At 34.5% G+C, this 26,387-nt stretch overlaps 2 protein-coding genes and 1 pseudogene across 2 annotated transcripts in view; 1 reads left to right on the top strand and 2 right to left on the bottom strand.

The window, feature by feature from the left end:
- Window positions 1-942: 942 nt before the first annotated feature.
- LOC149732031 (uncharacterized) lies at window positions 943-20,837 on the bottom strand. Its single transcript, XM_089883410.1, has 10 exons — window positions 20,528-20,837; window positions 16,934-17,073; window positions 15,821-15,926; window positions 14,242-14,334; window positions 14,039-14,123; window positions 5,382-5,462; window positions 4,937-5,314; window positions 4,462-4,528; window positions 3,290-3,349; window positions 943-1,196 (listed from the first exon to the last, which is right to left on the bottom strand). The coding sequence occupies exons 1-10, from the start codon at window positions 20,583-20,585 to the stop codon at window positions 1,095-1,097; spliced, it is 1,170 nt and encodes a 389-aa protein (XP_089739536.1). The 5' UTR covers window positions 20,586-20,837; the 3' UTR covers window positions 943-1,094.
- On the top strand, window positions 17,512-19,851 carry LOC149732032 (uncharacterized; annotated as a pseudogene).
- Window positions 20,838-21,880: 1,043 nt separating the features above from the next.
- LOC149732033 (kinesin-like protein KIF11) overlaps window positions 21,881-26,387 on the bottom strand; it is a 49,298-nt gene continuing 44,791 nt past the window's right edge. The window contains exons 14-25 of the mRNA XM_089883408.1: window positions 26,139-26,230; window positions 25,985-26,073; window positions 25,443-25,526; window positions 25,135-25,257; window positions 24,844-24,945; window positions 24,744-24,782; window positions 24,268-24,429; window positions 23,457-23,636; window positions 23,125-23,344; window positions 22,693-22,865; window positions 22,450-22,536; window positions 21,881-22,233 (exon numbers count right to left, since the gene is read on the bottom strand). Coding sequence (XP_089739534.1) covers window positions 22,126-22,233; window positions 22,450-22,536; window positions 22,693-22,865; window positions 23,125-23,344; window positions 23,457-23,636; window positions 24,268-24,429; window positions 24,744-24,782; window positions 24,844-24,945; window positions 25,135-25,257; window positions 25,443-25,526; window positions 25,985-26,073; window positions 26,139-26,230 — 1,459 coding nt within the window. The 3' untranslated portion in view covers window positions 21,881-22,125. The remainder of the gene's footprint in view (window positions 22,234-22,449; window positions 22,537-22,692; window positions 22,866-23,124; window positions 23,345-23,456; window positions 23,637-24,267; window positions 24,430-24,743; window positions 24,783-24,843; window positions 24,946-25,134; window positions 25,258-25,442; window positions 25,527-25,984; window positions 26,074-26,138; window positions 26,231-26,387) is intronic.

Raw genomic sequence — 26,387 nt, forward strand, 5'->3', positions numbered from 1 at the left:
CGGGAACGACCCGCGAAACCCCGGTACCGGGGCAACATCGGACACTTCGGAGCCTTAGGAATTTGACCTTTTACATGCATTTCTAGTATGCTCTGGCAAGCGACTCTCCTACCCTTTTTCGGCAAAGGATCACCCTTTACAACAACTATCCCCGGTCTCCCCTACATGTATAAATACATTCTGCCCACTGCTCCACAGTCACCAATGTCGACTAGAACTCGTTTTGTTGGTTACTTCAGATTTGTTTTTGATCGAGCCCAGTCGACCGTTGTAGTAAAAGGATTAATTAATACAGCAGGGTGGGGGTAGATGGAACACCTTTTCATTTTGTTTTCTCTTTTTATTTAGTAGTAAACAAAGAACATTTAATGAATTACAAAACCGTATCTTCACGATTCCCACAGACCGTTGTTATTCGTTTAAAACACGATCCGGCTATTTGGATATTATGTGTTAAAGGTGTCCCATCTTCCCCAACTCTATATTATGCTAATTAGTTTAAAATGTGCTCATTCATTAGATCTGTGATCTCTTGTTTTATTAAACTGGTGTCAATGAATAAAGGAATGGTAGTACTAATTTGTGGTATTACCCAAAAACCGTCATCTATTTTGATTTTGGAAATATTAGGCAATGTGTTAAGGGTCCCATGTTCCCCCATTGTACTATACTGTATAAATAAAGTTTACATGTTTACTGCAAATCGGGTATTGCTACCCTGTTTTCTTACACAAGCCGCTTCTTGTTTACACAAACCACGGCCATAAAGGGGTCCTGGCTGTAAGATGAGGGTTATTAAATATGCTGTTCGTTGTCCATAGGCGGTGGGCGCTATTACAAAAAGTTTAAGAAACACCCATTTAGACAATCCATTAGAGACCACAGCAACAATTAGGCTTGAACCTGAATTCTGTATGCTATTACTTATTTAGTAAACAAGACTTTGTTAGAAGAACTTTTATTTACTAATTCAACACAAGTTTTGTACAAAATATTAAACAGGTCTACTACATTCTGTCAGGGTGATTCATAGTTCCCAAGATACACAAATGTATGACAAAAAATGTTTTTTTTCAAGTTGAAAAACGATTGAACTAATCTGAATTAGTTGTGGGCAGTGAAAGAGGCGCAGGGTTTGATTCCATTGTTTGAAAAACAAGATAAATGAAGCCAGCAATTATAGAAGCAACCAACACCTGAAACCAAAATCGGTTGGGATAAAGTAACACAAAGGTAAAAAAAATCATTTATAAAAACAAAATACAAAGTTTAAAAAACCGCAACATTAAAAATGCAACTGGCTATTGATCAAGTTAATAATGGAACAATAAGAAACATACTTTCAATGAGAAATAAATGATTGTCACTTATTTGTGGCAGGAAAACTTTGTCACACAAGTGTTATGTTTCATGCACATTGTAGGCAACAAATAAGTTAAAGGGGGTGTACCAATAAAACATCGTTTGTAAAAAGATAACTGTTTAAAAGATTCCAAACTACCACAAAAGTACAAAACAGTTTTTAAGATCGCATGGGAAGTAAAAAGGTCACTCAACCTTTTTGTGAGTAATTGGGAGGTAAAAAAGGCAATTTATGTAAGAAAAGACAACCCCTTGGCCCAATAAAACTTCTCTATCACAAACATTTTTAGTAAGTAAAAACAACACATATTAGACTTCTTTTTTAGTTTAAGTTTTATTTTAGGTGTTAACTAAGTATTATGAATGTAGTTATTTGGTATATAGTCAAGTACCTTGCTGCTGACATATTAATTTTTCTTGTTTTTCTTTATTTACACCAACCAATATTAAATTTGTGATTAAATTGGTTTTTAGTTACATGTGTACATTATTCTAATTAAAACAATGAATGTTGTAACAGAGATGCTCAGATGTGATCTAAAATAATCACCAAAATATTAAAAACAAACAGCTTCTTAAAAATTTGTGTGAAAAAAATTCTAAATTAAAAAGAATGTGACTGTCGGGAATTTCCCATTAGAAAAAATATCACTCACAAAATTTGACAACTGACTGAGCACTATTTCAAACTTTAACAAAAACATAAAGATAATAATACAGCAAGCCAGTAAGACATAATGAACATTTTATTATAAACAAAAGTGTTGAAAATTGACTAATATTATGTAGCTATGTTCAGTGAAAAATTAAAACAAACAAATCCAAGCCATGCTTCACAACTTCAGATTTTTACAAAGAAGAAGAATTTATTATCTGAAATTTGTTTTACATTTTCTTAAGTAGTTTAGAAACTAGAAACAATCAGAGGTGAGCAACATTTTTTCTTGTGGGAAATCCCATGCATCCTTGCACAGCCCAATTATTTTATTGTTAAGTTTCTATTTTCCCTTGCATTTTTTTAGAAAGTGTTTTGTTTATTGAAACCTTGGTGATACCCTTAGACCGCATTTGAGCATATCTATCAATACACAAATTACAAATTTTATTTTTCGTTGGTATGTCCCTTTTCAATTTAATTCAATATTTCATCCGATTTTCAAAACCATCAATAGGTTGATTAGAGAGCTTAGTTTACTTCTTGTGCGTTGCTTTTTATACAAGTTATGAAACTTATTGGCATTGTTTTCATTCAATTAACTGATATTTGTGGGTAAGATTATATTTAAAAATGAGTGGTAATAGAAAAGAGCATTACACGGTTACATCAAAGCTGTTGAAATACATTTGTGAAAAATAAAGAAAAGTTTATGTTTTTGACTCATAGACTGCATAATGCATAAATTGTATGATTAGGATTATTACCTTTCGTATTTAATTTACTTTTGAAAACATTGTTTTTAATTACCCGCAAACATATTTTTTTTGTCCAGAAGTACTGAAATAAAAACGGTACAAAATCTCTAATAAAATCAAAGAATTCCTACAATCGTTTTTAACAGGTTACTCCTAAATAAATATTTCCAAACAGACTAAAAAATGTGTTTAAATGCATTACTTGAAAAAAATAAAAGTATTGTGATTTATGTTTTTTTACCCCACTTCACTATAGACACAAGGCAGATTCTATAATAATAAATATTAACCCCCAAAAAGTGACAACTTTGTATGTAATTTATTTAATGGCTGACACTTTTTAACAACCACTGGGTCGGGGGAATGCAAGGCCCCAGGAGACCGACTTCCTTTATAGTCCGTTACCACGATTAACGTTTTGACCACTGGGTCGGTTCAATAATAATAGTAAGAGTAAAATAAAGTTACACACAAAAATTTCTATTAAAAATCTTTTGTTAGTAGTGTTTTTAACCTGTAGCCAAACTGGCATCCAATGATGTTCTTGTTTGATCTTATCATCACGCACAAGGTCCTGAGTAAAAATGTTTTTTACTAGTAAGAAAATAAACACATAATTTAAAGTTATATTTATATTAAACGATGTTAACCTGGCAATTTATTAAGGTATTATGTCACAAACACTTTAGTTTTAACTGATTCGTCTGGATCTTAATCACGAAATGTCCTGTGTGCGCTTGGTAGACCCTTCTGTTATACTGCATTATCTCCTCCTATTTTTATAGCTTGTACATTGTTTTCGCGTCAAAACTTTCGCCCAAGATTAACGACTCCATTGTCTGTCTGATAGCAGGTGGTCACGGTGTCTAACACCCAGCGTGTTTCATTCTTTTTCTCTATCTACTGTACGTATAAATAACTGTGATACTTGCAAAGTCAAAAAAGCTAAAATGAGCCGTTGTAGGCCTACTAGTCCGTTACAGGTTATTATGATCGTGTCAGCTGTTGTTCTATGTTCTAAGGCGCATTCTATTTGAATAAGGTTGTGTGTGTTATGAATAAACGTCGTGTACCATCTGATCAAGATACATAGTTTGTTGTCTGTTAAGAGAATTTCCAAGTCAGAATCACAAACTAAACAAACGTCGTACCGTGACCTTCCGATCACTGGCGTAAAGTTACGGGGTTGCAGGGTTGTCTGGCAACCCTTTGATTTTCTCCAGACTAATAATGCGTAAGGAATTCTCATTGCACGGACTCGTCGAACCCGCGTAATTTTAATTTGTCTCATCCCTAAGTAATTCTGAATACGTTTACGTTTGTATGAGCGTTTACAAAGCACATATTTAAAGGGTTGCAAACCGAAAACAAAGGGTTGCAAACCGTTTTTTCTTCGCGCCGGTTCGCTTTTTTCTTCTGGTTTTTGCAACCCTAACAGTAAAACTTTACGCCTATGCTTTCGATACACGTGACATATTAAAGTAAATTAATTAAAGGCATTTAGTTTTTATTAGTATATTAAAATTAGGGCACCAAACCAGTGTATTCAGTAAAATTATATGGATAAAAAATATTAAGATGCTAATTGTGGATGCTCGCTAAATCAAAGGAAAGCATTAAACAACCTACCTAAGATGTTTTATAATAAGAATAATTACAATTTTTTATATTATTATGAACTTTAACCTGTGGTTTTGTCATTTTCTTGGCGTCTCCGCATGGATGTAACGGTCGTCTGGTAGTTGCACTGGAACTAAATAAAGTAATTTTAACTTTATAACAAAACAATGATAGAATCATGCCAATAGAAACAGTTTAAATAAATTTAGCCAAATAACCTTGTAATATGTTTTTTGATGATCAGTGTAGAAATATAGTCAAAATAATGTTGAATTTATTTAAATCAAAAATTTACAAATTTTTTTTTGCTTATATGCTTACAGAAGATGTTCCTAATTGTTTTACAAATTAAGTTGCCTTTGTGTTTGAATTGGGTTGGCACATTAAAAGGTTGAGAAACACATTTACATTGGTTTAATATGCACAGTGTTAGCACAAGTTGCACCACAACATTATCAAATTATTTTAATATAAAGTGAAAACACGTGCAGATTTCATAAAGTGTGAAACAAAAATGTGATGTACAAACACACGCACATACCGGATACGCTCAATTCGAGCAGTGGATAATAATGTTCGAGGTGTATGAGTTATATGTTGTGTAGATGCGTTCATGTGTTTGTTGTGCGATGATGGTAACACATTCTGTTTGTCGTTAACCACATTATATGTTGGCTTTGTAATAACAACCATATCAGCACTATTGGTTGAAATTGGTTTTTGTTCAAATGCGCTTAATTCTTGCCGTACTCTTGCAACGTTACAATCATTTGAGGACTTTGTGAAAGTGAGGTTTGTGAAAGATGTTTCAATTTGATCTGGTATTAAGAGATTAGGTTGAATGTGGTCTGTTAATGAATGTAAAGAGAAATGCTTCATCTGCAGTGGTTGTTGTGCTAAGTTGGACCCTGGACAATCACTACATAATATTAAAGGGGAATTAGATTTTATAGAAAAACTAGATTTTGATTAAACGTGCTACATACGCATCATGTGTGTTCGGAGGTTGAGACAAAAACGTTGTTTTTTCAGAAACTCCAGGTTGAATATCTTCATGATTGATGTTGCTAAAAATATGTATTACTTAATATTAACACTACATGCTATTTAACAAGTTAGTAGGGATGTGCCGAGCCCGAACTCAAAAGCTCGTGCCCGAGCGTCTCCTTTTTTGACGCTCGGCTGAAATCTGGGCCGAGCGCCGAGCCTTATGCTATAATGTTGCACGCGAGAGCGAAAAATATTAAAAATGAAAAAAGTGAAGCTACTAAAAGATAACGAGACTGGTCAGCGTAGCTTTCTCTTTAATTGTTTTTCGTTCGTTGTGAATTTGCTCTCTCGCAAGTAACGAATCGCAACGTCAGCAATTTGCCGGTATCGAGTTACAGCCGGTGTCGAATTACACGAGCGCCCAAAGTTTTCATATCAGATTTTAAATAAAAATCTAAAAACTCTTTAACTTTTTTATAATTAAATATTATAAATTGCTGCAACCACGGTATTGCAACCACATGACAGCCCCCTTAACCGCAGACACGCACGCAACCAGAAAATGCTAAGACGCACACACACACGCGTTGCATTCAATATAACATTCCTTCGCTTGGAATTGGAACAATTTTTCATTCAATTATTACGTCAGGTGTCCTATCGCAAGGTAACTATTAATTATGACGTTTCATAATATAACAATCGGGAGGAATGTGCCCACTGCCCAAATTGGGCAGCCAAACCAACCACGAGATCGAAACATCGTGTATCAACGTCACATTTTTACACTCTGCGCCGGCATATGAAATAAAGGAAGACGCATGCGGTAGCATACATTCCACACGTAACAAACGAAGCAATCGTTGTGAATTTATTCTCGTGAAAAATGATGTAATGAAACTCTGTTTCTCGTGCGGTGCCATCAAACGATGTTTTTTGGCTTCTGTCCAAGCTCGACCGGGACGATACTTTGTAATATCATATTACAATTTTTGTAATATCATATTACAATTTTTGTAATATCATATTACAATCTCTGTTGGTTCTAATTTACTGATAGCGTCGCTCCTCGCTCTTATATTTGCACCAATTAAAACTCACATAATCGCGATTTACCTGCATTTAAACTAATCATCAGAAACTAAAATTAAACACAAACTGCAGATCGTATAGAAGCGAACAAAACACGATTGTTTTCAACAATCTCGTTTGTGATGTAACGATCGTAAAGGTTTATTCTGACGTAAATAACCGTTACCATATCCAAGATGAACATGCGTAGAAACTTGCCAGTTGCGCCACTGGCTGTAACAATTATATATATTTTTTTAATTAAATACTTTTTGTATGAATTTTACATTTTGCAACAGTAGGAATTACGAAACGAGACGCGTCTGTAACCGCAAACCACGTGTTCTGTATTATTTTGATTAGCGACGCTTTTCGGCTGAATAGGAACGCATTCTCGTACGCCTTTCTCCTTGATGACGTCATAGGTGCTCTGACTCGGGCTCGTGCCGAGCTTTTCGTTAAAGCTCGGCGCTCGACGAACCCGAGCTTTTTCAACTTCAGCACATCGCACATCCCTACAAGTTAGATAGGAATGGCATCTTTATTTAAATTGGTGTACAGATATTGATAAAACTTATTAAATCTACCGATTAAAATTTTTCACTAAAAACAAGTTTTGCATGATCAACATTTTTGTTCCAGTGACAACAAGGGTGTTTATTGATTGAGCCTCACAATGAGGAATGATATATTTGCATATTCAACCTAACAGAAAGGGACATTCCAACGAAATAAAAATTTGTCTATTAATAGAGATGCTCAAATGTGACCTAAAGGTACCAGTAAAGTTTCCTAAAATAAAACAGCTTTTAAAAAATCGCTGGATTAAAAAATTCAGCTGTTTCGACAATGCATGGAATTTCGCATAAGAAAAACCGCACTGAGCTTTGACCGTTTATAGTTTCTAAACTACTTAAGAAAAAAAAAAAATTATATTGGAATAGGTATAATAAATGCTTCTTTTTGTGAATACATACAAAAAAATAAAAAATGTAAACTTTATTAGGTTTTAATTTTCGATTGAATCTAGCTTTGTGCTAGATTACGCTGCCTCGGCAATTTTTTAAACCCAACGTTTAACACGAATAACTGACTTATTTATAAAGAAAACGGTACAGTAGGTACTAGTTAATAAGTCTGCATCCTTGTACTTGATGTCATTTTTATTATTCAGATAGAAGGTAATAATCCTAGCCAGTGAGCTATAACATAACGACAAAGATTAAATAGATTACCACGATATAGATTACAAACATACTATGTTGAGATCCCTACACTATAATACGAGACTAACTTGGGCAATACGAAGCGTTACACAACGACTGCAAACAGAGACTGATAATGTAAAACAAAGAATATTGAGAAACAACGATAAAAAGACGCGCAAAAGAAAGATGCCTCGCCCGTAATCAGTGGTGCCACGACAGGCGCTGCAGTACTCGCGCCAAAACCGCTGGTGACGTCTCAGCAGTTGCGAAAATGTTAACACGCCAGAACACAACAATGTTCGGACATAACACTAGTGAGATAGATTAAACATTTTAATATAAAAAAAGTGTTAAAAATTAAATAATAGAAAATAGAAAAAAGGGCAGAGTTAACATGATATTATGTTGCTATGTTCAAGGGGAAATTAAAACATAATAAAGTCTATGTTTTACAATATTTTGTATACATAGGCGCCGAACTTTTTAAATTGCAGGGTAGGCGCAATAAATATGACGTCATAATTATGACGTAACATTGCATTACCAGTGTATCGCACGTTACGGTTGGAATATTTACGTTATCTTATGCTGTATAGTGGTGGTTTTACATAGGCCTATTTATTGAATCAAATTTCCTATGTTTATGATTGGGCTTAAACACTCCCTTCAGAAATTGTTTGCATAATTTCGTTACGTAGCGGCGGGTAGCGCTATAAGAAAAAAGACGCACGTTAAAGTAACGATCGTTTGTAGTTGATTTAAATCAAAATTCCGTGACTTAAAATCAACTACAATATGACTGCCTTTAATATATGTAACTGATTGCGCAAGTTGTTGCAATCGTATCTACATGCTGACGATAAGATCACTCGTCTCCCAAGCCAGACTGCAAGGATGGTAAATCGGCAAAGCGACAAAATTTACAAACGGGCATAAATTAATTTAATATTTTATTGGGTATTTTGACACCGGCAAGCAGCTTAGACGAGGAATTGGGTAATTCGTGATCGTAGACAATTAATTTGTTACGAAGCGCCAGGGTTACAAGGAAAGATTACCCGCTATTATGACCAAAATAGAAGCTGAAATCTAGAGTGCGAAATAGGTCTAGCCAGTGGCCACCAAGCTTTATCTGAACAGAAATTTATTCACATGCTTCTTGCGTTCACGTGCGAAAGAACTATTCATTGTAGACGAGACAATACTTTACCCAATGGCAAACGTGAAAAAGCAAACATTCAACCCGTTTTTTTATCACCTGCAGGCTAAATATTGAAAGTGTGAATTCCTATTATGACGCAAATAATCAACGTGTGAATTGCAATTATGTCGTAATCAATTGCCAGTTTAAACAATCGCTATTATGATGCAATGTATTCACGTGTGAATCCCTACTATTTCGTAATGAATATTCTGCTTGGCTGGGGAAAATATTGTAAATGAAATATGGGAAAAGTATTAAGCAGCGCTCCTTCTAGAACAGATTTTTGTTGATTATACTAACTTTTTTTATTTGTCTCTTCGATTACAGCAGCGAAGATTTAGAATGATTTCAGACGAAAAGGCAGGATATAGCGATAAAACAGCAGTTGTTAAAACACGCCGCTTACAGTTAAAAGCAGATTATTGCGGCCTACATTGTTTAGAATGCGATACAGCTAAAAAATTCTCGTCTGCTTAGCAGCAATATTGTTTGTTCATCTGTATTCTAATGCTGGGATAGAGGGAGCCTAAACCAAACTCGCGTTAGCAAAAAATAGTAATAGCTTAGGCTCTCCAGAAATATGCGTATCGATTGTTGGTGGGAAAGGTCTTTCTAGTGGGGATTTTTTTCAGCCGTTGCTGTGAACTGAGCTAAATATGGTTCCTAAATTTTATGTATACTCGCGCACCACTTTTTGGTTTATGCAGAGTTCTCGTACCACTTACATACAAACTACTGAAGGCTCGTGAATGTTTCAAAAAAAGTCGCCTGATTATTTACAAAATTTTTCGGCGTTCACAACACAAACTTGGCACTGCTTTTGTCAAGTTGTGTGTAAAATAAATGTAATTTGCCAAATAAAGAGGGTAACAGGCTGTAATAAACAACCTAAATATGTTCCAGAAGAAACACTGCTGTGTATTTAACTCCTTAGGGACGAGTAATTTAAATATGCATTTTGACACAAGGGTCTACAAAAATCTCTATAACTTTATCTGTGATTGGGGTAAATCCCTAGGACTGGCTTTGTTCGAAAGATGATGCATTTTCCGTTCTTTCTAGCTATTAAAAATATAGCGTTACTATTTGAAAATTTTGATTAATTTTCACTGAAACATCAACAATTTTTTTTGTGAAGAATGGTAAAGATTTGCCTGGAAAGGCTTGTTTTACCGCCAATTTTCGTGCAAGTTGCTAATAATAATGTATTTATGACCCTGCTACTATCCGTTCTTAGCTGCTTGCCGCAGTTTTTGCAAAAACTATGTTTTCATGCAAACTAGATTACCTCTGATTTGAACTGTTGTAGATTGATTTGATGCGAGTAATTTTGATATTTTTTTGGCTTTTTTAGTATTATTTTGTTGTTCTGTCTTGTATTTATATTGTTTTTTGTGTATTTACCGCCTCAAATAATGTTTACTGTGCGCACCTTTTCTGTCGAAGAGGCAGCTGCGATATGTTGTGATGTCGATTCGTGTGACGAAAATATGAGTTTGTCTGAATCAACATACGATTCATGTGAGAGTGATGACTTTATCGAACCAATACTTACTGCATCACCTTCAACCTCTGCAAATATCCAGCCTGTAAGTGTTCAAGATCAAGAGGTATCCAGTACGGACAGTGATGTCAGTTCAGCATGTGCCCAACCGGTTCACCCAAAAAGAGCAAAAATGACCAAGGTGAAAACGAACAGAAAAAGACCCAAGGTAACAAATACATCTAACATTCCTCATGACCTGCAGGATTTTAACTGGGAGCCTGTAAACAATAGTTTTGAAACAAGTTTCATACCCCAGTCATCAAGCTTTAGTGAAACATCAGGTTACTGTGGTGATTTAGTTTTGGCAGACTCTACTCCTCTAGATTTACTTGGACTTTTCCTTACTAATGAATTTTGGCAACTATTAGTGGAAGAAACTAATAGATATGCGGAGCAGTATCTTCAAAAGCAAACTGACGAGCTGCCAAAATTTTCCAAGTTCAGGAAATGGAGTCCTGTTACACATGCAGATATAAAAGCATATTTTGCCATGAATTTGCTTATGGGTCTGTGTTCAAAGCATTCGATAAAAGACTACTGGTCCATGTATTCTTATACAAATACAGCTGGCATATCAAGTCTGATGCCAAGAGACTGTTTCCAATCAATTCGTGCCTTCCTACATTTCAACAACAATGAGAATTACATTCCAAGAGGACAACCCGGCCACGACAGAATTTTTAAAATAAGAAATATTGTTGAATTAGTAACTAAAAATTTTTCAAAGCATTACACCCCGCATAAAGAATTATCATTGGATGAGATGACAATTGCGTACAAAGGAGGGAGTAGCATAAAGCAATACAATCCAATGAAGCCTAAAGTGTTTGTCCTCAGTGAAGCAAGGACGGGATATGCACTCCAATGGGACCTGTACACGGGTAAATCCGAGGATGTGGACAGCAGTGTTAGTAAAACACATGCTATTGTAAGAAAACTGAGTCAAGAATATCTACATAAAGGCCATGACATCTACATGAACTCATACTACACGAACCCATATTTAGCTAACGAGCTCAGCAAACTCAAACAGGTGTTTGTGGCACCATAAGTGCAACAAGAAAAGGAATGCCTGAATCGTTAAAAAAAAAGAACTTGAAAACTAAAAAAGGTGATGATCCTATCTTTCTCAGAAGTGGTGATCTTCTTGCATGTGCCTGGCATGATGTCAGAAGACTGACTATGCTATCAACAATCCACAATGCAAGTTCTACGGAAACAACAATTAGGTCAAAAAAAGTGGATACCGGTACTCGGACAATTTTAAAACCAATTTGTGTTGCCGAGTACAACAGACATATGGGTGGGGTGGATCGGATGGACCAGAGGATGAAGACATATATCTTCCCACACAGATCACACAAGTGGTATATGCGCATTTACGATGGCATAATTAGTATTGCCATGGTAAATGCACACATTATTTCTTTTAGTTGTCCTAGTTCATCAAATAAAAAACCCAAGTCATTGAAGCAGTTTATTGAAGAGATTGCTTCAGAATTGCTAAATGGATACACCAGTGCAAGAAAAAGGGCTGGAAAACAGCAAAGCCCTCTGCATTTCAAACGCCTCATACCATTTCAGCATCAACATTTTCTTGGAAAAACAACCAGAAAATCCTGTCAATGTTGCAATAAACAAACAATGACACTGTGCAAAAAATGCAATGTTTCATTATGTGCATTAGATTGCTTTGAAAAATACCATAGCCTACAGGAATATCGTATGAAATAAACACTCGTGAACTGAATTTTTTTTTTGTAATATTGTCAAACTGTGTATGTCTTTCTTCATGTTTACAGTTCATTTCTGTGCAGTTTTACTTTTTCACACATACTGTGCTTCATTTCTATGCCAAATAAACCAATTTTTACAATTTTTTGCAAAGATTTCAGAAATACAAAAAAATCCGAAAGCTTTCATTACTTTCTTTATGACGTCAGCGTTACGGATGACGTCACCAAAAAAATAAATACATAATTTTATACAGTAAGCTCAGGGCTACAACTTGGCAATTGATAATTTTTGTCATACTAAACCAGAAGTTGCATAAAAACAGAAATAAAGTGTTTACAGTGACGTCATGGGAGCTATAATGACGTCATCAAAAATATAAAAATACTAATTTTTAGAAAATTGCTTCCCCTACAACTTTATAATAGATCGTTTTGGCGTACCATAAACACACGATGCGCCAGAGCGCTAGACCCGACGCCAGTTCAAATTCCGAAAATGTCCGAAATATATCTCGTCCCCAAAGGGTTAAGATGTTTTCTTCAACCAAGCAGCATGTTTGTTACGTAATAGAAGGGATTCATTGCATCATAATAACGATTGTTTGACCTGGCAATTGATTACGACATAATAGCAATTCACACGTTGATAATTTACGTCATAATAGCGGTTATCCCCTTGATTATTTAGCCTGCAGCTGCTTGAAAACAGGTTGAATATTTGCCTTTTCACTTATGCGCATTATAGTATAATAATAGATATAGATAGTTTGCAAAAACACTTCGTACGCGCATAAAGCAACGTCTCAATTGAAAAACTGGAAACCACTGTAGTAGGGAATATAGCATGAAATGCCACGCTCTTCGTAATTAATGTGAATTAAAATAATGCTTATGACAATCACTAAAACATCATTCGCGATCGTTTTGTGTGAACTTAATAAGTTGCTCGACCTTGAAGACCTTCGCGCGTAAAACAGTTTGGAAACCAGTGCTTTAATGCCTGCAATGGTCGACGTCTATCGGTCATGATTTTGTTCTCTCTTAATTTTCTTTGAAGCGTTATATTTTTACTGTTACTCTGCCGTTTTTAATATAAATTAATTTCAGTTGTTACATATTTTCTACTAATCTGCAAGTCACAAACGACAAGTGTTATACGATACCTATACGTATTCTGAACATACCGGTAGTGTCACAAACGCAAATTGTTACGAATTTAAAAAACCCAAATCGTGAAACATAACTTGTTACGTCATTAAAATTCAGACCTTCACTGAGTATTGATGTTTATTAGACGGTTTAACGCAGACGCGTAACCGCAGGTTCAACTGCGCATTCGCGTAATAAAAAGCGCTGCTTTTTGTGCGATGATTAAAGCTAGAATTGGCAAAATTCCAAGGTAGGCCGGCCTACCCTGGAACCCCGGGTTCGGCGCCAGTGTTTGTATATATATATATTCTTAAAGAAGAAGCATTTATAATACTAAATCAGAAACAAAATTTAAATTTTTCTGGATATTCAAGAAACTAGAAACAAATAAAGTTGTTTTTTTGCTAATGGAAAAACCCATGCATTGCAGCACAGCCATTTTTTTTACTCCAGCGGTCGAATTTGCGGTTTTAAAACTCATTTTTTTAAGCTGTTTCCTTGAAACTTTGAAGGTAGCTTCAGATCACATTTGGGCATCTCTATACACATTTTGATTTTTCGTTGGTATGCCCCTTTAAGACCAAGGGTATTAACAGTCCATTGATTGTGTAGCAACTACCATGGGTATCGAACAAGTCCAAGCCAAGTATGAAACAACACTTTGGTGCATGTCACACATTTATGACATCATTAAAAAAAACCAATATTGTGATAAATTAATGTAATATATGAATAAAACCTTTTTCTTGTATTAACAGGTTGAGAAGAAGTGTGACGATTCCGATTCAAAGTTGCTTTAACTACAATGACTTCATTTTCAACATCTGCAATAAAAAAGCCCAATGAACCAATAAATTTGCTGTTTCTTTAATTCAAATCATATGCAAACTTAAGCTAGGTTTAAAACAATGGTAAAAACATAATGTTTAATCACAATCTTACCTTCCTCATCATCACTGTATTGGTGGGCGATATCCTTCCTCTTTTCTGACATGAATTTCTCTAGCTTTTTCAAATAAACATTTCGTGTGGAGGCTGACAAAACAAAAGGTATTTTTGAACCTTATTAATAGGAATGTGCCAAGCCCAAAGTTAAAGGCTCGTGCCTGAGTGCCTTCTTTGTTAAAGCTCGGTTGAAAAATGGGCCAAGTGCCAAGCCTTTTGTTATTAATATAATGTTGCAAAACAGAGTGAAAAAATAAAAAAAGTGAAGCAAATGAAAGATATTGGGACTAATGACAAACCAGGGCCGTGAATAGCCGCATTTTACATCCGTTAACGGACACGCATTTTTATGTTCAAAATTTAGTCGAATAACTTAAATGAATTTTATTATATTTGCATATGTAATAACCTGAAAAGCGTTGCCATGCGACTCGAAAAACAACGTAAAATTGTATAATTGTTTTAGAACCAAATTGAAATATTATGCGCAATGCTTTAGGGTTGTAAGCCAACGTATACTGGGACCAGGGGAAGTCAGAGGTGACTACGCACATTGTAATCCTTATCTATGGCATCTTGTGAAATGTTTATGCGCGTCGGAAGATTGTTGGGTTTTTTCAAAATTGAAATGCAATACGAAGGTTTGAGGACCCTTCTTACACAGATTTGCAATCGAGAAAAAATGCATACTTAGGAAAATAATGTTGTACTCGTGGACGGCCATTGCCATCGGCAAACGTGTTGCTACAGTAAACAAAATTAATTTGTTTTGATTGGGAAAAAACAACTGGTAAGTCAGTGTAATTATTTCCAAATTTGCCCATTCCAATATAAACGTTTAATACAACAAATGTGCTTTAATCTTTACTGACCATAACCGTAAAACAAAAGCATTTAGTTTACTTCTGTAAGGTTAACAATGACCCCATCAATTGCTATTATGAAGTAAATATTCAAAGCGTCAATTGGTGTCGTACTTAATCCACGAGTTAATCAATCGTTATTATGACGCTGATAATCCTTGTGTCAATCGCCACTATGTTGTAATAAACCATCTACTAAAGCCATTTAATATTATATTGCTTATTATCGCACTGAACAATACTTTGCCGTGTTGCATGTCCTTGCACAAGACGCTGCTCTAAACATTTGACGTCATATTGAATATTCCTTTTTTTCTACTATTTAGGTCCCTGCAAACCCTATCAAATTAAAGCTGGTCTAATTGTAAATAATATTTGATTAATTTGAAAATATTGTTCTTTATTGCTCACTTTGTCACAAAGTCTAGAAAATAAAACAATTTCCTTTTAAATTTAAAATAATCATAGAAACCCTATAATCTTTTCTGGATATCAATGTTTGATAAATTTTGTTACAGATTCTTAGATCATATTTTGGAATTTTCCGTCCAATAAATTTGTTGTATATTCTAAGAGATTAAAACCATTGGTTTACTTTTTTAATGCAACGTTTGTGAATTTTGTTTCTTATTCCTCACTTGACTATATATATGAAAATAAGTGTTTCGCCTAATCTACAAAATCTGTAATAAATCCAATATAAAAACACATACGTCCAATTGGTCCAGGAACCATTCCAAAAAATCTCAATTTTATTGAAATTTCTTCATTTGTTAATTGTTCAATGTTTGTAATCTCCCATTCTTTTGGATAAGTTTTCTGCAACATAATCAAAGAATTATAATTGCTTGGACCTGAATAAATAAATTCTAAGAAGTATTGTATTCTATTATACAAATGATAAAACACAGGTGTCCACCAGGTGGCAAACACGCAAATCACCGTTGTTCGCTTATATCGATAGTAAACAAATTACTTCGATAGTAAACAAATTATAAAAAGCATATAAAGCACAACTCATGACTGTTTCATCTGTTTTTACCGATATATATATATATATCTTTTTAAAAAATGTGGTCACACTTTTAATACACTTCACAAAGGTTATGTGACATGATTTGTGTCCAAATTAATAGAACAGGTATTGAGTAAAGACATTTCTATCCTCATTTCAGGTATTCGCTGTGTTTTGCAAAGTAAACGAAGAAGTTAAAATACGTTTTAGGTTGTCAATAATTACAGAATTAAGAAAACCGAAGAAGGTATTGTAAGTCAAATGTAAATAAGAAATTATTATAAATATATAATAGTAAAGTAGGGAAATAAAAACAAATGGGGTAAGAAAGGACAAACAATTGGGGGTAGCCCGCCAAAAAATCATTTTATCGCAAACAGCTTTTGTGGGTAAAAATGACATTTATTTGGCTTATTTTTTATCGTAACTGTCATTCTAGGTGGTAACTATTTTTTCTTTAAAACACAGATATCAAACAAAAAAAAATTTTGATGAGGTTTGCTAAACTTTTTTTGTGAGAAGGCCTTTCGTGATAAATTTATTATAAATGCAAGTAATTGCTACACATTTAAATACCTTGCTGCTGGTATATTTTGATTTTAAATTTTATGAACATTTCATACTTTGCTTTGCCTACATTTTCTGATAATGTAATTTATGTTTTGGGTTAAGACTGTTCAGTTACAGGTCATTTTTATGATTATTGCTGAATTTAGTTTAGATAAAGTCAAGATGTCATTTGGATTTTCAAAAGCTTTTATTTTAATTAAATTAAGTATAATGCTCCTTATATATATTACTATATATTTACCTTAATGTTTACTTTCTTTGAATAAAGATTATCAAGAGCTTCATCATCCGAAGAAAAGCTTCCCGATTGATTTTCAACATGCATATTATAAAGCTTAACATAAGTTGCTTTATGTGCATTTCCGTGAGGCAAAGACACACCTGAAAAATATAAACCTGAGAACTAAGTAGGAAAGAACTTTAGATCACCGGATTGAACAAGGTCCAGTCAGAGTACTTTTCCTAAATTGGCAGGAGTGCGTCGCACTCCCGCGCACGCACGTACTCTACGCTAGTGGCCGTATTATTCTGTGTGTAAATCAACCAGATTACATCATATAAGCAATATGTTACATCACAATAGTGATATATTACAGACGTTACGACACGTTATAATCTTGTTTTCGCAGTGTTTTATGCAAGTTAAAGCCCTTAACCATAGGCGTAACACTTTCAATATGTCAGGGTGGCAAAAGTTAATATGAATACGTCACAGATACCATCATAAAGGTTATAGTTGCTCGACCATGACTGCAAAGCTTAGGGTTAGTAGGTTACAACAACGACGTTCAACAGTGAACACAGACAGTTATATACAAAATGTCAGATAATAATAAAGAACCCGAAGCCAAAGCCACAGATAGCATAGAAAGTTCTTCAGAAAGGCAGAGGCAGGCTTCCGCTCTCTTTAAAACAACAGCGGAAGCGTCAGTGAATTCTGCAAACAAAAGAAGACAGCAGGAGAATATTCATTTCTGTTTGCAATGTAAGAAGACTATTTCTCGTGGTAATCCAGCCTCCATGAAGCGGCATGTCGATAGTGCTCATCGGAATGATAAACCATTTGACTTTTCAAACCGTTCAAGCTACTTTTTAAAATAATTCATGAAAAGTTGGATGATTTGGTTAAAAATCGATCAGAAAAAGTACAAAAAACACCTTACACAGATAATGAAAGTACTGGTCATTTTCAAATACTAGGAAAGGCTCAATGTTTACACGATATAGAAGGGTCTTGTTATTCATTTTATATTAATGACTTCGGGAGAGGACTTATCCGATGTATGGTTTGCTTCGGGCATCTTTGTGACACCTATCCGCGTTTAGGACATGTCAAGGAACCAATGCTTGCAAAGAAAACGTATCGCAGCATTGAAAAGAACGCAGGAAACACATTGTCTACTCGGCTTGAGATACCAGAAGAGAGAATGAAACATCTTGTTTCTGGTAACAACCAAACATGGTACAGTTTAAAAAGTATGCTGATTGAGCACACAAGCTGTTCCTAAAAACGAAACGGCGGCTTGAGCCACCACAAAGCATTAATTTGGAAAAAGAAAAATTCACAAATTCGATCAAAAATAACTTAAATAGTAGCAAACCAACTGCTTTGATTACGATAAAAGTAAAAGCCGCCACACTTCACTACGAGTCCATGATTTCATTTCTTCACTGCTGTGGTTCAGATGTTGGCAACATAGGACATGGACGGAACCAATTTGTTCAAAGCTATCTCAAGTTCAATTGTCGTATCTTGTTGCACATCAGGAAGATGGGCAATATCAGGCCAAGCAATTTAAGACCACTTTAACAAGTCTAATCAACCAAAAAGATGCTTGCTCCGTCCCTGCAGACGACCCCAAAGTTTTTTTGTTGTTGCTTGGGACACAACACACTGGATGGATTGTGCGCTTGTTGCAGTTAAAAACAAGGACTGCAAGATCTTTTTCGACCGATTAATTAGGAGATCAAATAAGTTTAACGTCATGTTTGGTCGCGGAAAGGGTGCGGCTGAATACGCCTCCATTAAAAGAAGATACGACCTACCTGGTAATGTTGCTAAGACCTATGCTACGACTCGGTTTACGAGCAGTGCCTACAAGCATTTACGGCAGTTATGAAGCTGTAGTTCGAACATTTGAGGAAAATCGTGAAACTGACGATGATTGTGAAGAAACAAAGTACCTTCTGAAAGGAAAAGATTTTTGCATTGACCTTTGCAGTGTATTAGATTGCCTTGCACCTGTTACAAAAGTTATGATTACAGGCTTAAAGCACAAAGTGTCAATCAAAATTTGTGGCAAAGTATAAAGTGGTGGCCCAAGTTGAAGTCCATTTTAATCCGCATGAAGCAAAACCTTGAGGAGGTACAACAGGGGGACGTTTCCTTGGACAACAAACTATTTCCAAAGCTGTATATTCACTTTGCTGTATTAAGTAAATATGGAAGATTTCACAACGTGGCATTGGAAGATGGCTGGATCGTGTGTCCTCATGCAGAAACAATCATCAACGGTTCAGTGAAACGAAAGGTGTTTGAATGGAAAATGCGCCAGCCTGGTGACTGCCTGGTTGATTTGATACATTTATGTGAGGCTGTACACAACCGTTTGGAAAAACGCATGTCTAAATGTGTACCTCATTTTTCTTCCACTCTTGCAGAGTGCATGCATTTACCAGACATTTTGAACTTGGTAACAGGGGGCATGCATATTTTAGCCCTGAATCAACGAGCAGAATTGGAAGATTACTGAAATACATCATTTAAACAGTTTTTTCAGTACGTATGCTCTCTGCCGCACGTTAAAGAGTTTAGCGAAAAAAATCCATCCTTTAATCTGCACCCAACATTTGCACACACAGTTTTTAGCTGTTATAAGAAGACGGTGTTTAGAGTAATATGGGAAGACTTCGGGCACTGCAGACATAATTGGTTCGGTTTAGATCCCAACGCCTCACAACTTCTAAGGTTTGACGCGACTGATCGATCCGATTTTGAATTAGACCAAAGAGGAAGGGCATCTCAGTATGCTGATAGCAGTAAAGTTCTTTCCCGTTTTGGAGCAAAGGCGGGTAGTTTGGTCTTATGTGATGAAGACCAGCCGCCCTAATATTGATATTTTTATTACCGCCCGCTGCCGCTTTTTACTCTTTGCCTTTACCCGCTTTTTACCCGTTGTTTTCCGCTCTTTACCCGCTGCATCTGTTTTAAATGTCGTGTCGTTTTTAATTTTTCCGTATGCATGACGTAAATTTTGGCAGGCTTATCAAAAGCGTAATAAATAACTCGCGCATGCAGCAGCCATACTCTGCAGACTGGCTGGTTGCTGACATACTTTTATCGAGTCTCCAGGGCTGGTATAGTATTCGAGTCTCCAGGGCTGGTATAGTATTTCAATATTTTATAAAAAATTGTTTACTAACAGTTAGTTTTACAGTTTACACACATAAGACTTAAACCCCTAACTTCTAACCCCTAAGATGTGCCAATCACACAAAAAAACTGAAAAAAAGAGAGTCAACGACGCCACGCTAACCGTTACACCACAGAGCCAACGATAGTAAACACATCGAAAGAGCGTATATAACCTACCTAATTTGGGAAAGATGTGTTTACTAGTATTTTATATATTTATAAAGGTATTTTCAGTATTTAAGTAATTTGTTTTTAACTTATTACCAATTTAAAGTGTTTCTTTGTGTATTTTTTTCAAAATTTTAAACTTAATAAGAGCGCCCAATTGTGAAAAGAAGAGAGTGATATTCGGATAATAATAAAACTCAAAACAATACTAATTTATTAAACTTAATAAACTATGTGCAAGTAAGAAATTACCGTGTGCAAGTAACTGCTCCTTTATTTCTTCTTTTGTCATATCATCCGGGTGTGGCATATTTACAAACACAAAATAAACTATTATATATTAACAAATAATCGGTAACTAATCTAAGTATAATTTTTCACACTTTGGTGCATTTCAGAACTAAATGGATGAGCTCTTAAATACGATAATACTTTAATCAAGCGTCCACGATTTAAGCAAATTAAAAATTTCGTTATGCCGTGTAATTTAATTTGCTAATTACTTAAAATATGCTGCATTTCGATTGTGAGGGGTAAACCATTAAAGTAAAATCAAGTTGTGCCAATTTCTTATCCGCGTTTAATTGGTTAGCTGACAGGCACGTGACAATATTAAACCATAGAGAACTAATATTATATTACACAGAAATAAAAAAGAGTAGAACGCGCAACTTTTCAAAACCGTGATATATTCTTTTTGGTTCCCACTTTAACCCTGTACGCCAAATCCGGTACAAGTCATTTCGCCACTTATTTTAATTGTCGCTCGCATGCCTTCTGCAAAAATGTGTTGCAGAAAGTTTAGAATACGTTCGTATTACAGGAGGAGTTGGTTTTTATAATAAGTAACATTTTACTTGTGGGAGGGTACGTGTTGTGCAAAAATTAACATTTTACTTGTGTGGGGTTATGTGTTGTGCAAAAATTAACATTTTACTTGTGTGGGGTTATTTTTCTGTGGATTAAACCATATTGTTAAGATGTCTATGATTAAACCAATCTGATTACAGGTAGAACACGAGAGCATAGCTTTAAAGATTACGCAATTTTTTAAGTCAACGTAATTTTAATTAAGCCCCGTGTTACCACAGTTGACCAAGAGGTTTTTGCTCGTCATTTGTGAATAATGCCCACTATCGTTCAAACCAGAGTCACTCTGGTTCACACAATACCAATTTTTCATAGAAAAATATACTGTATCGGTAACATATTAAAAACTATAGTAGTAGAGCAAGAAAAAAATGTTTAAAACTGATTTGCAAAGCGCACAGTATCATTTCGTGTTATTTACCTGTATTTATAATAAATACCGTACACTTATTAATTAAAACTAACAATGATTTTAAATTGCCCCGTCTTACCCTGCGTTTTCAAATTCTTAAAATTACACCTATTGTGCAAGTCGCTCTTCATAAGTATTAAGTTTTTGTTGATATCACCCCAAAACCGCCATCTATTTTGAATCAGAAATATTGAGCAATATGTATTTTAAGCATCCTGAAGCAACTATTGAATGTACATTTTGTTAAAGAAACTAATTATAACTTTGCCTTTTGACATAATACGTGACTGACTTGTCAAACAAACAATCTTTAAATCTGACAATTTGCATGGTTAATATGTACTTTTAACATAAAAATTGCTGAAAATGCGTTTCTAAAACTTACTGCTTCAGGTATCAATCAAAAATTAGTAAAAAAATAAAAGAGCACACAAATGAAGTTAATGACAGTATTATTATATATACATGTTAGGGCAGCTTAAAATCAATAGACAGTTTAAAAGCAAATACTACAGCAAAGTTCAATGCAACAAATGTACAGTTTTAAACAAAACATACTTTTACGAATTTAAATTATGTTAATGTTTTGAGAAGCACGAAGTGGTATTCTTGTATTTGGTTGATTATTAGTTGAATGATTTCCACCTTTCTTTGCAGATCTTGTAGGCTTACTTTTCTAAAAAAAACAAAATTTAGTCCTTTAGACTATCGTTCCCAGGAAGTTCTTTTTTACAATGAGTGTAAAACTTTTTTTTTTTTTTAAAACATTTGAAGTATTTTGTTTACTCTTTCTGCTCTTGGATTGGAAAGTGTAAACTAGTAATATGATATAAAACATAAGTAGAAAAGCAATACATTATACACACCGGCTACATTTTAATTTAAAGGTTACCTTAAAAAATGGAATTCCCCCAACATCTGGAATTGTTATACTTTGATTTAAAATTGGATCCGAATTTTCGCTCATTGCATCTTCACTCTGTAGTTAATGTGGTTTCATGTTATATCAATGACAAAAATATATAGTTAAACATTTAAACAATTGGTTTGAAACTCTTCCATATTATGGTTGTCCCGAGTTGTTAAAATACCAGTTATGTAATATAATATTATTATGATAAATCTTTATGGTGACCTCTACATCAAAATCATCTTCAACAAGTTCATCCATCTCATCGTGAACCTCATGATCATCATGATGAGATTCATCATCATCATCTAATAATAATCGTTGCAAAACATCTTTTTCACACAGAGGGGTTACGATAGAACGAGGGTATTCATATTTCTTCCTTGCTGGTGTTTCCCCTGAATAATTTCAGCCTAATTAATATAGTACTAGTAATCACAGGGCACAGATATACAACTGATGTAACATAGTGACCACTAACTGGTGGTTTATAAATAAAAACTTATAAAAATAAAAAAGTTCTCCTCAAAGATAAATGCCAGGAACCCATACACGGGGGCAAGGTGTTTAAAACCATTGCAATATCGATCATTGGGACACCTGCGTATGACTCTTGTTGTTCTGCCAAGAATAATTAAGCAGTCACCAATAAGGCACCTGTTGGCTGGATCGGTTTCATGTTGCATTGAAACTCATCAAGATGAGACATCATTGATTCTGAACTTGATGCAAGTTTTATGCCATCTTCATGAATGATAAGATTTGAATCAGTGAGACGTTGAAATGTTTCATCAACATTAGATGACAAATTGTTAATTTGAGTAACTATTGACTCATTTACAGATTCTTGAAATTCAGACGAAACTTTTTTTGTTGCCTGCAAAATATTTTTTGTGATTATTTGAACAAAATAAATTATAAAAAATTTGAACAAAATAAAAAGACAGTTTTCAGAATTGCATTGGTTTTATAGTTGAATTTATTTTAACCTTCACTTGTTCAAGTCCTTCTTCCAATCCAGTCTTCCACTCTGCTTGCAACTCTTCTTGACACTGGAGGACACAGACAACATTCTCACTTGATTCATCCACTGCTTGATGAAGGTTGCTTTCCACAAGGTCCATTATTTGATTGCTGTTGGTTGTGTATTCTTTAATTGCACTGCTGATCTACAAATAAATTGACAATGCTTAGCTTATTTATGATCCTGTAGCAGTGCAACTTGATGTATTATATAGGTGTAATGTTGCAACCCTACGTTGGGCAGCTTCATGTACCTTGTGTCCACTTATAAAAAGTAAATATGCAACATTCATTCTTAGTTACTAAACAATTTAGACAATTTATTTGTGACCACTGGGTTGAAGCAATCTCTACTAGTTGTCTTGCCCAAGCACATGTAGGAAGGACGCGATTGTTGTTGAATCTCAGTCACCTATTCACCCTAACATGCCAATTAAATGGATTTTATATTCTGGATTTTCTTGTTTGTGTACACCATTGCCTTTTCCCCAGTTCTAAACTATTTGTTCCTTACATGGCAATCTCATTTTAGTTTTACTTAATAACTTATATGGACGTTGGTGTGAACTTTCTGTTGTGAACAGAATTCCCTTTCATAGCCACAAACTTCCAAGTAAACTTCGTATATGTACTTGTTTATTTAGTTTTTTAATTTTTCCAATTAGTTGTCGCAATTGTAAATACAACTTTTTTTCAAGTGCAGAATTAAGTTTCAGACCTGGTATTCTACAAATCAGCATTATAATCACTATATATATTTAGAAGTAAGATGGTGACCTGTGCTTCTGCTTTGTTTGTTAATTGAACCACTTGTTGTTCATTATTATCCATTTGTTGATGCGCACAGAGTGCGTTCTCCTCAACATCTCGTACAGCATGTTTGATCACTGCGCGTTTACTCTCAAGTTTTGTGAAAATACTGCTCATGTTTCTGTTCACCTTAACAAAAACATTATAAAACATTTTTTAAATAAAGTAATTTATTGAAATGGGGGAAACTTTATGAGTCACCTAGGTTTTGTATCGCACGTATTCCTTCTTTTGACTGCAAATTTGGACAACCTAATAATAACTACTGTGGATAATTGCTGTTAAGTGCCTTGCTCAAGGACACATATTAATTGGAGTAATAAGTTTTTAACTTTAAAAAATTATTTAGGTACCGGCAACCACTTACCCGCAGTGCTATGGTGGTGGTTTTGTTTAATAAACACAAAACTAATTAAACTAGGATAAAAAACAAACAATCTTACCATTTCAAACATTTCGTTTTTCATTGCTGTTAAATCATCCTATGATATTGACTGTGTAAGTTACATGTTGTTTTATAAATAGCTAATATTTTAACAAAACCTTTTGTTCTTCTATGAGTTGATCTGAAGCTTTATTAAAGACAGAAATATTCAAGTCAAGAGTTTTTTTGCTTGCTGCGTAAATTTGCTTACGTGCTTCACACTGCAATATTACATTGAAAAAATTAAACAAAATTAAATAGCTCAATCATAATATAATAATAATAATACAATATTTACTACACTTGATTTTACATGATGTAAGATAAAATATTTGAAGAAAGGTAAATAAAAGAGATTTAACATTTAGGTTTCACAATAAACAAACAATTGAGTTTTAAAATAGAATTACAAGTTGTCGTTGTTGGTTAGAAGTAGATTCAACCAAATCAAACGTTTCCATGAGCTGTTTTGACTGAGTTTTAAATTCAAGCAATTTTTGCATCGAAGTTCGTAAAACAAGCAGCAAAGTTTCCTGAAACACAATTTGCTTTTAATTATATATTTTAAAATCTTTCCACAAACAGCTCCTACACGCACTGCAAAATGGGAAACCACTTTTTAATTGCATTTTTTTATTTTAGAGAAGTTTTGTGGCAGTATTAGTATTAAGCTAAAGTGAATTGAGACACCTCAATAAATAAATGAAGCAACACCCACCTGATGTTGAGCAATGTCGATCATATTTTTTTCATATCCTTCATTAAGTTTTAATGACAAACCTTCATAAAGTTGCTGGAAATCCTACATCAACACAACAATGTAAGAATAAGCATCACTAACTTATTAAAATGCGGGGTGAACACACATACACCACCCATCATAGCTTATACACACGTCACTTCAACTCATGAAGGAGGAATAGCATTGTATATTTCGACAACCTACTTTTAAGCTTAAATTTTGCGAACAATTGTTTTGATGTCCTGTTCAGGCCGTCTTCATCAGGGGTAAAATGGCACTCAATCAAAGTTGAGCGTCATTTGAACAGCAGTTCAAAACGCTGATTGGCAAGTCTTGTCAGAAGAGTCAAGATTCAAGTATATACATACATATATATATATTGTGATCGTAAACAATGTAAGGTAAGTTATTTGTTAAGCATAACACAGCCATTTCCCCTCAGATGTTGCAATAAATTGAACAAAGTCAGCAAACAACTAACAGAAGGTAGTAATATTGTAAGTGAATGGTGTAAATACCTGAGACATAACCGACACAGCCTCGTCCCATTGACCAACTTGTCCTTTTATTGCTGAAATATTCTGTTTTTGCTGTTTCACGATATTATCTGTATTGAGATAACATGTTTAATTACGCAAGATATATTTCAACAACTATTGATTAGTTTCTTACTTAATGCATCATGAACTTTCACCATGGAGTTATTGTTTCTTTCCAACATAAGCATCGTGTCTGACTTAAGACGACTGATGTTGGCTTGCATGCTTAAATATAATAATGTTAATTAGAAAATAACAATCCTTGTCACGGCCATAAAATATCAGGAAGGGGGGGGGTGAGGTTCCAATTTTATTTTAATTTTTAAAGCACTGATCACAACAAAAATTAATCGAACATCGGGCCTTGTTGAAGAAAATTTAA

This window comes from Ciona robusta, chromosome 8 (genome assembly GCF_009617815.1).
Source record: "Ciona robusta chromosome 8, ASM961781v2".
In the NCBI taxonomy this organism is placed as follows: Eukaryota; Metazoa; Chordata; class Ascidiacea; order Phlebobranchia; family Cionidae; genus Ciona; species Ciona robusta.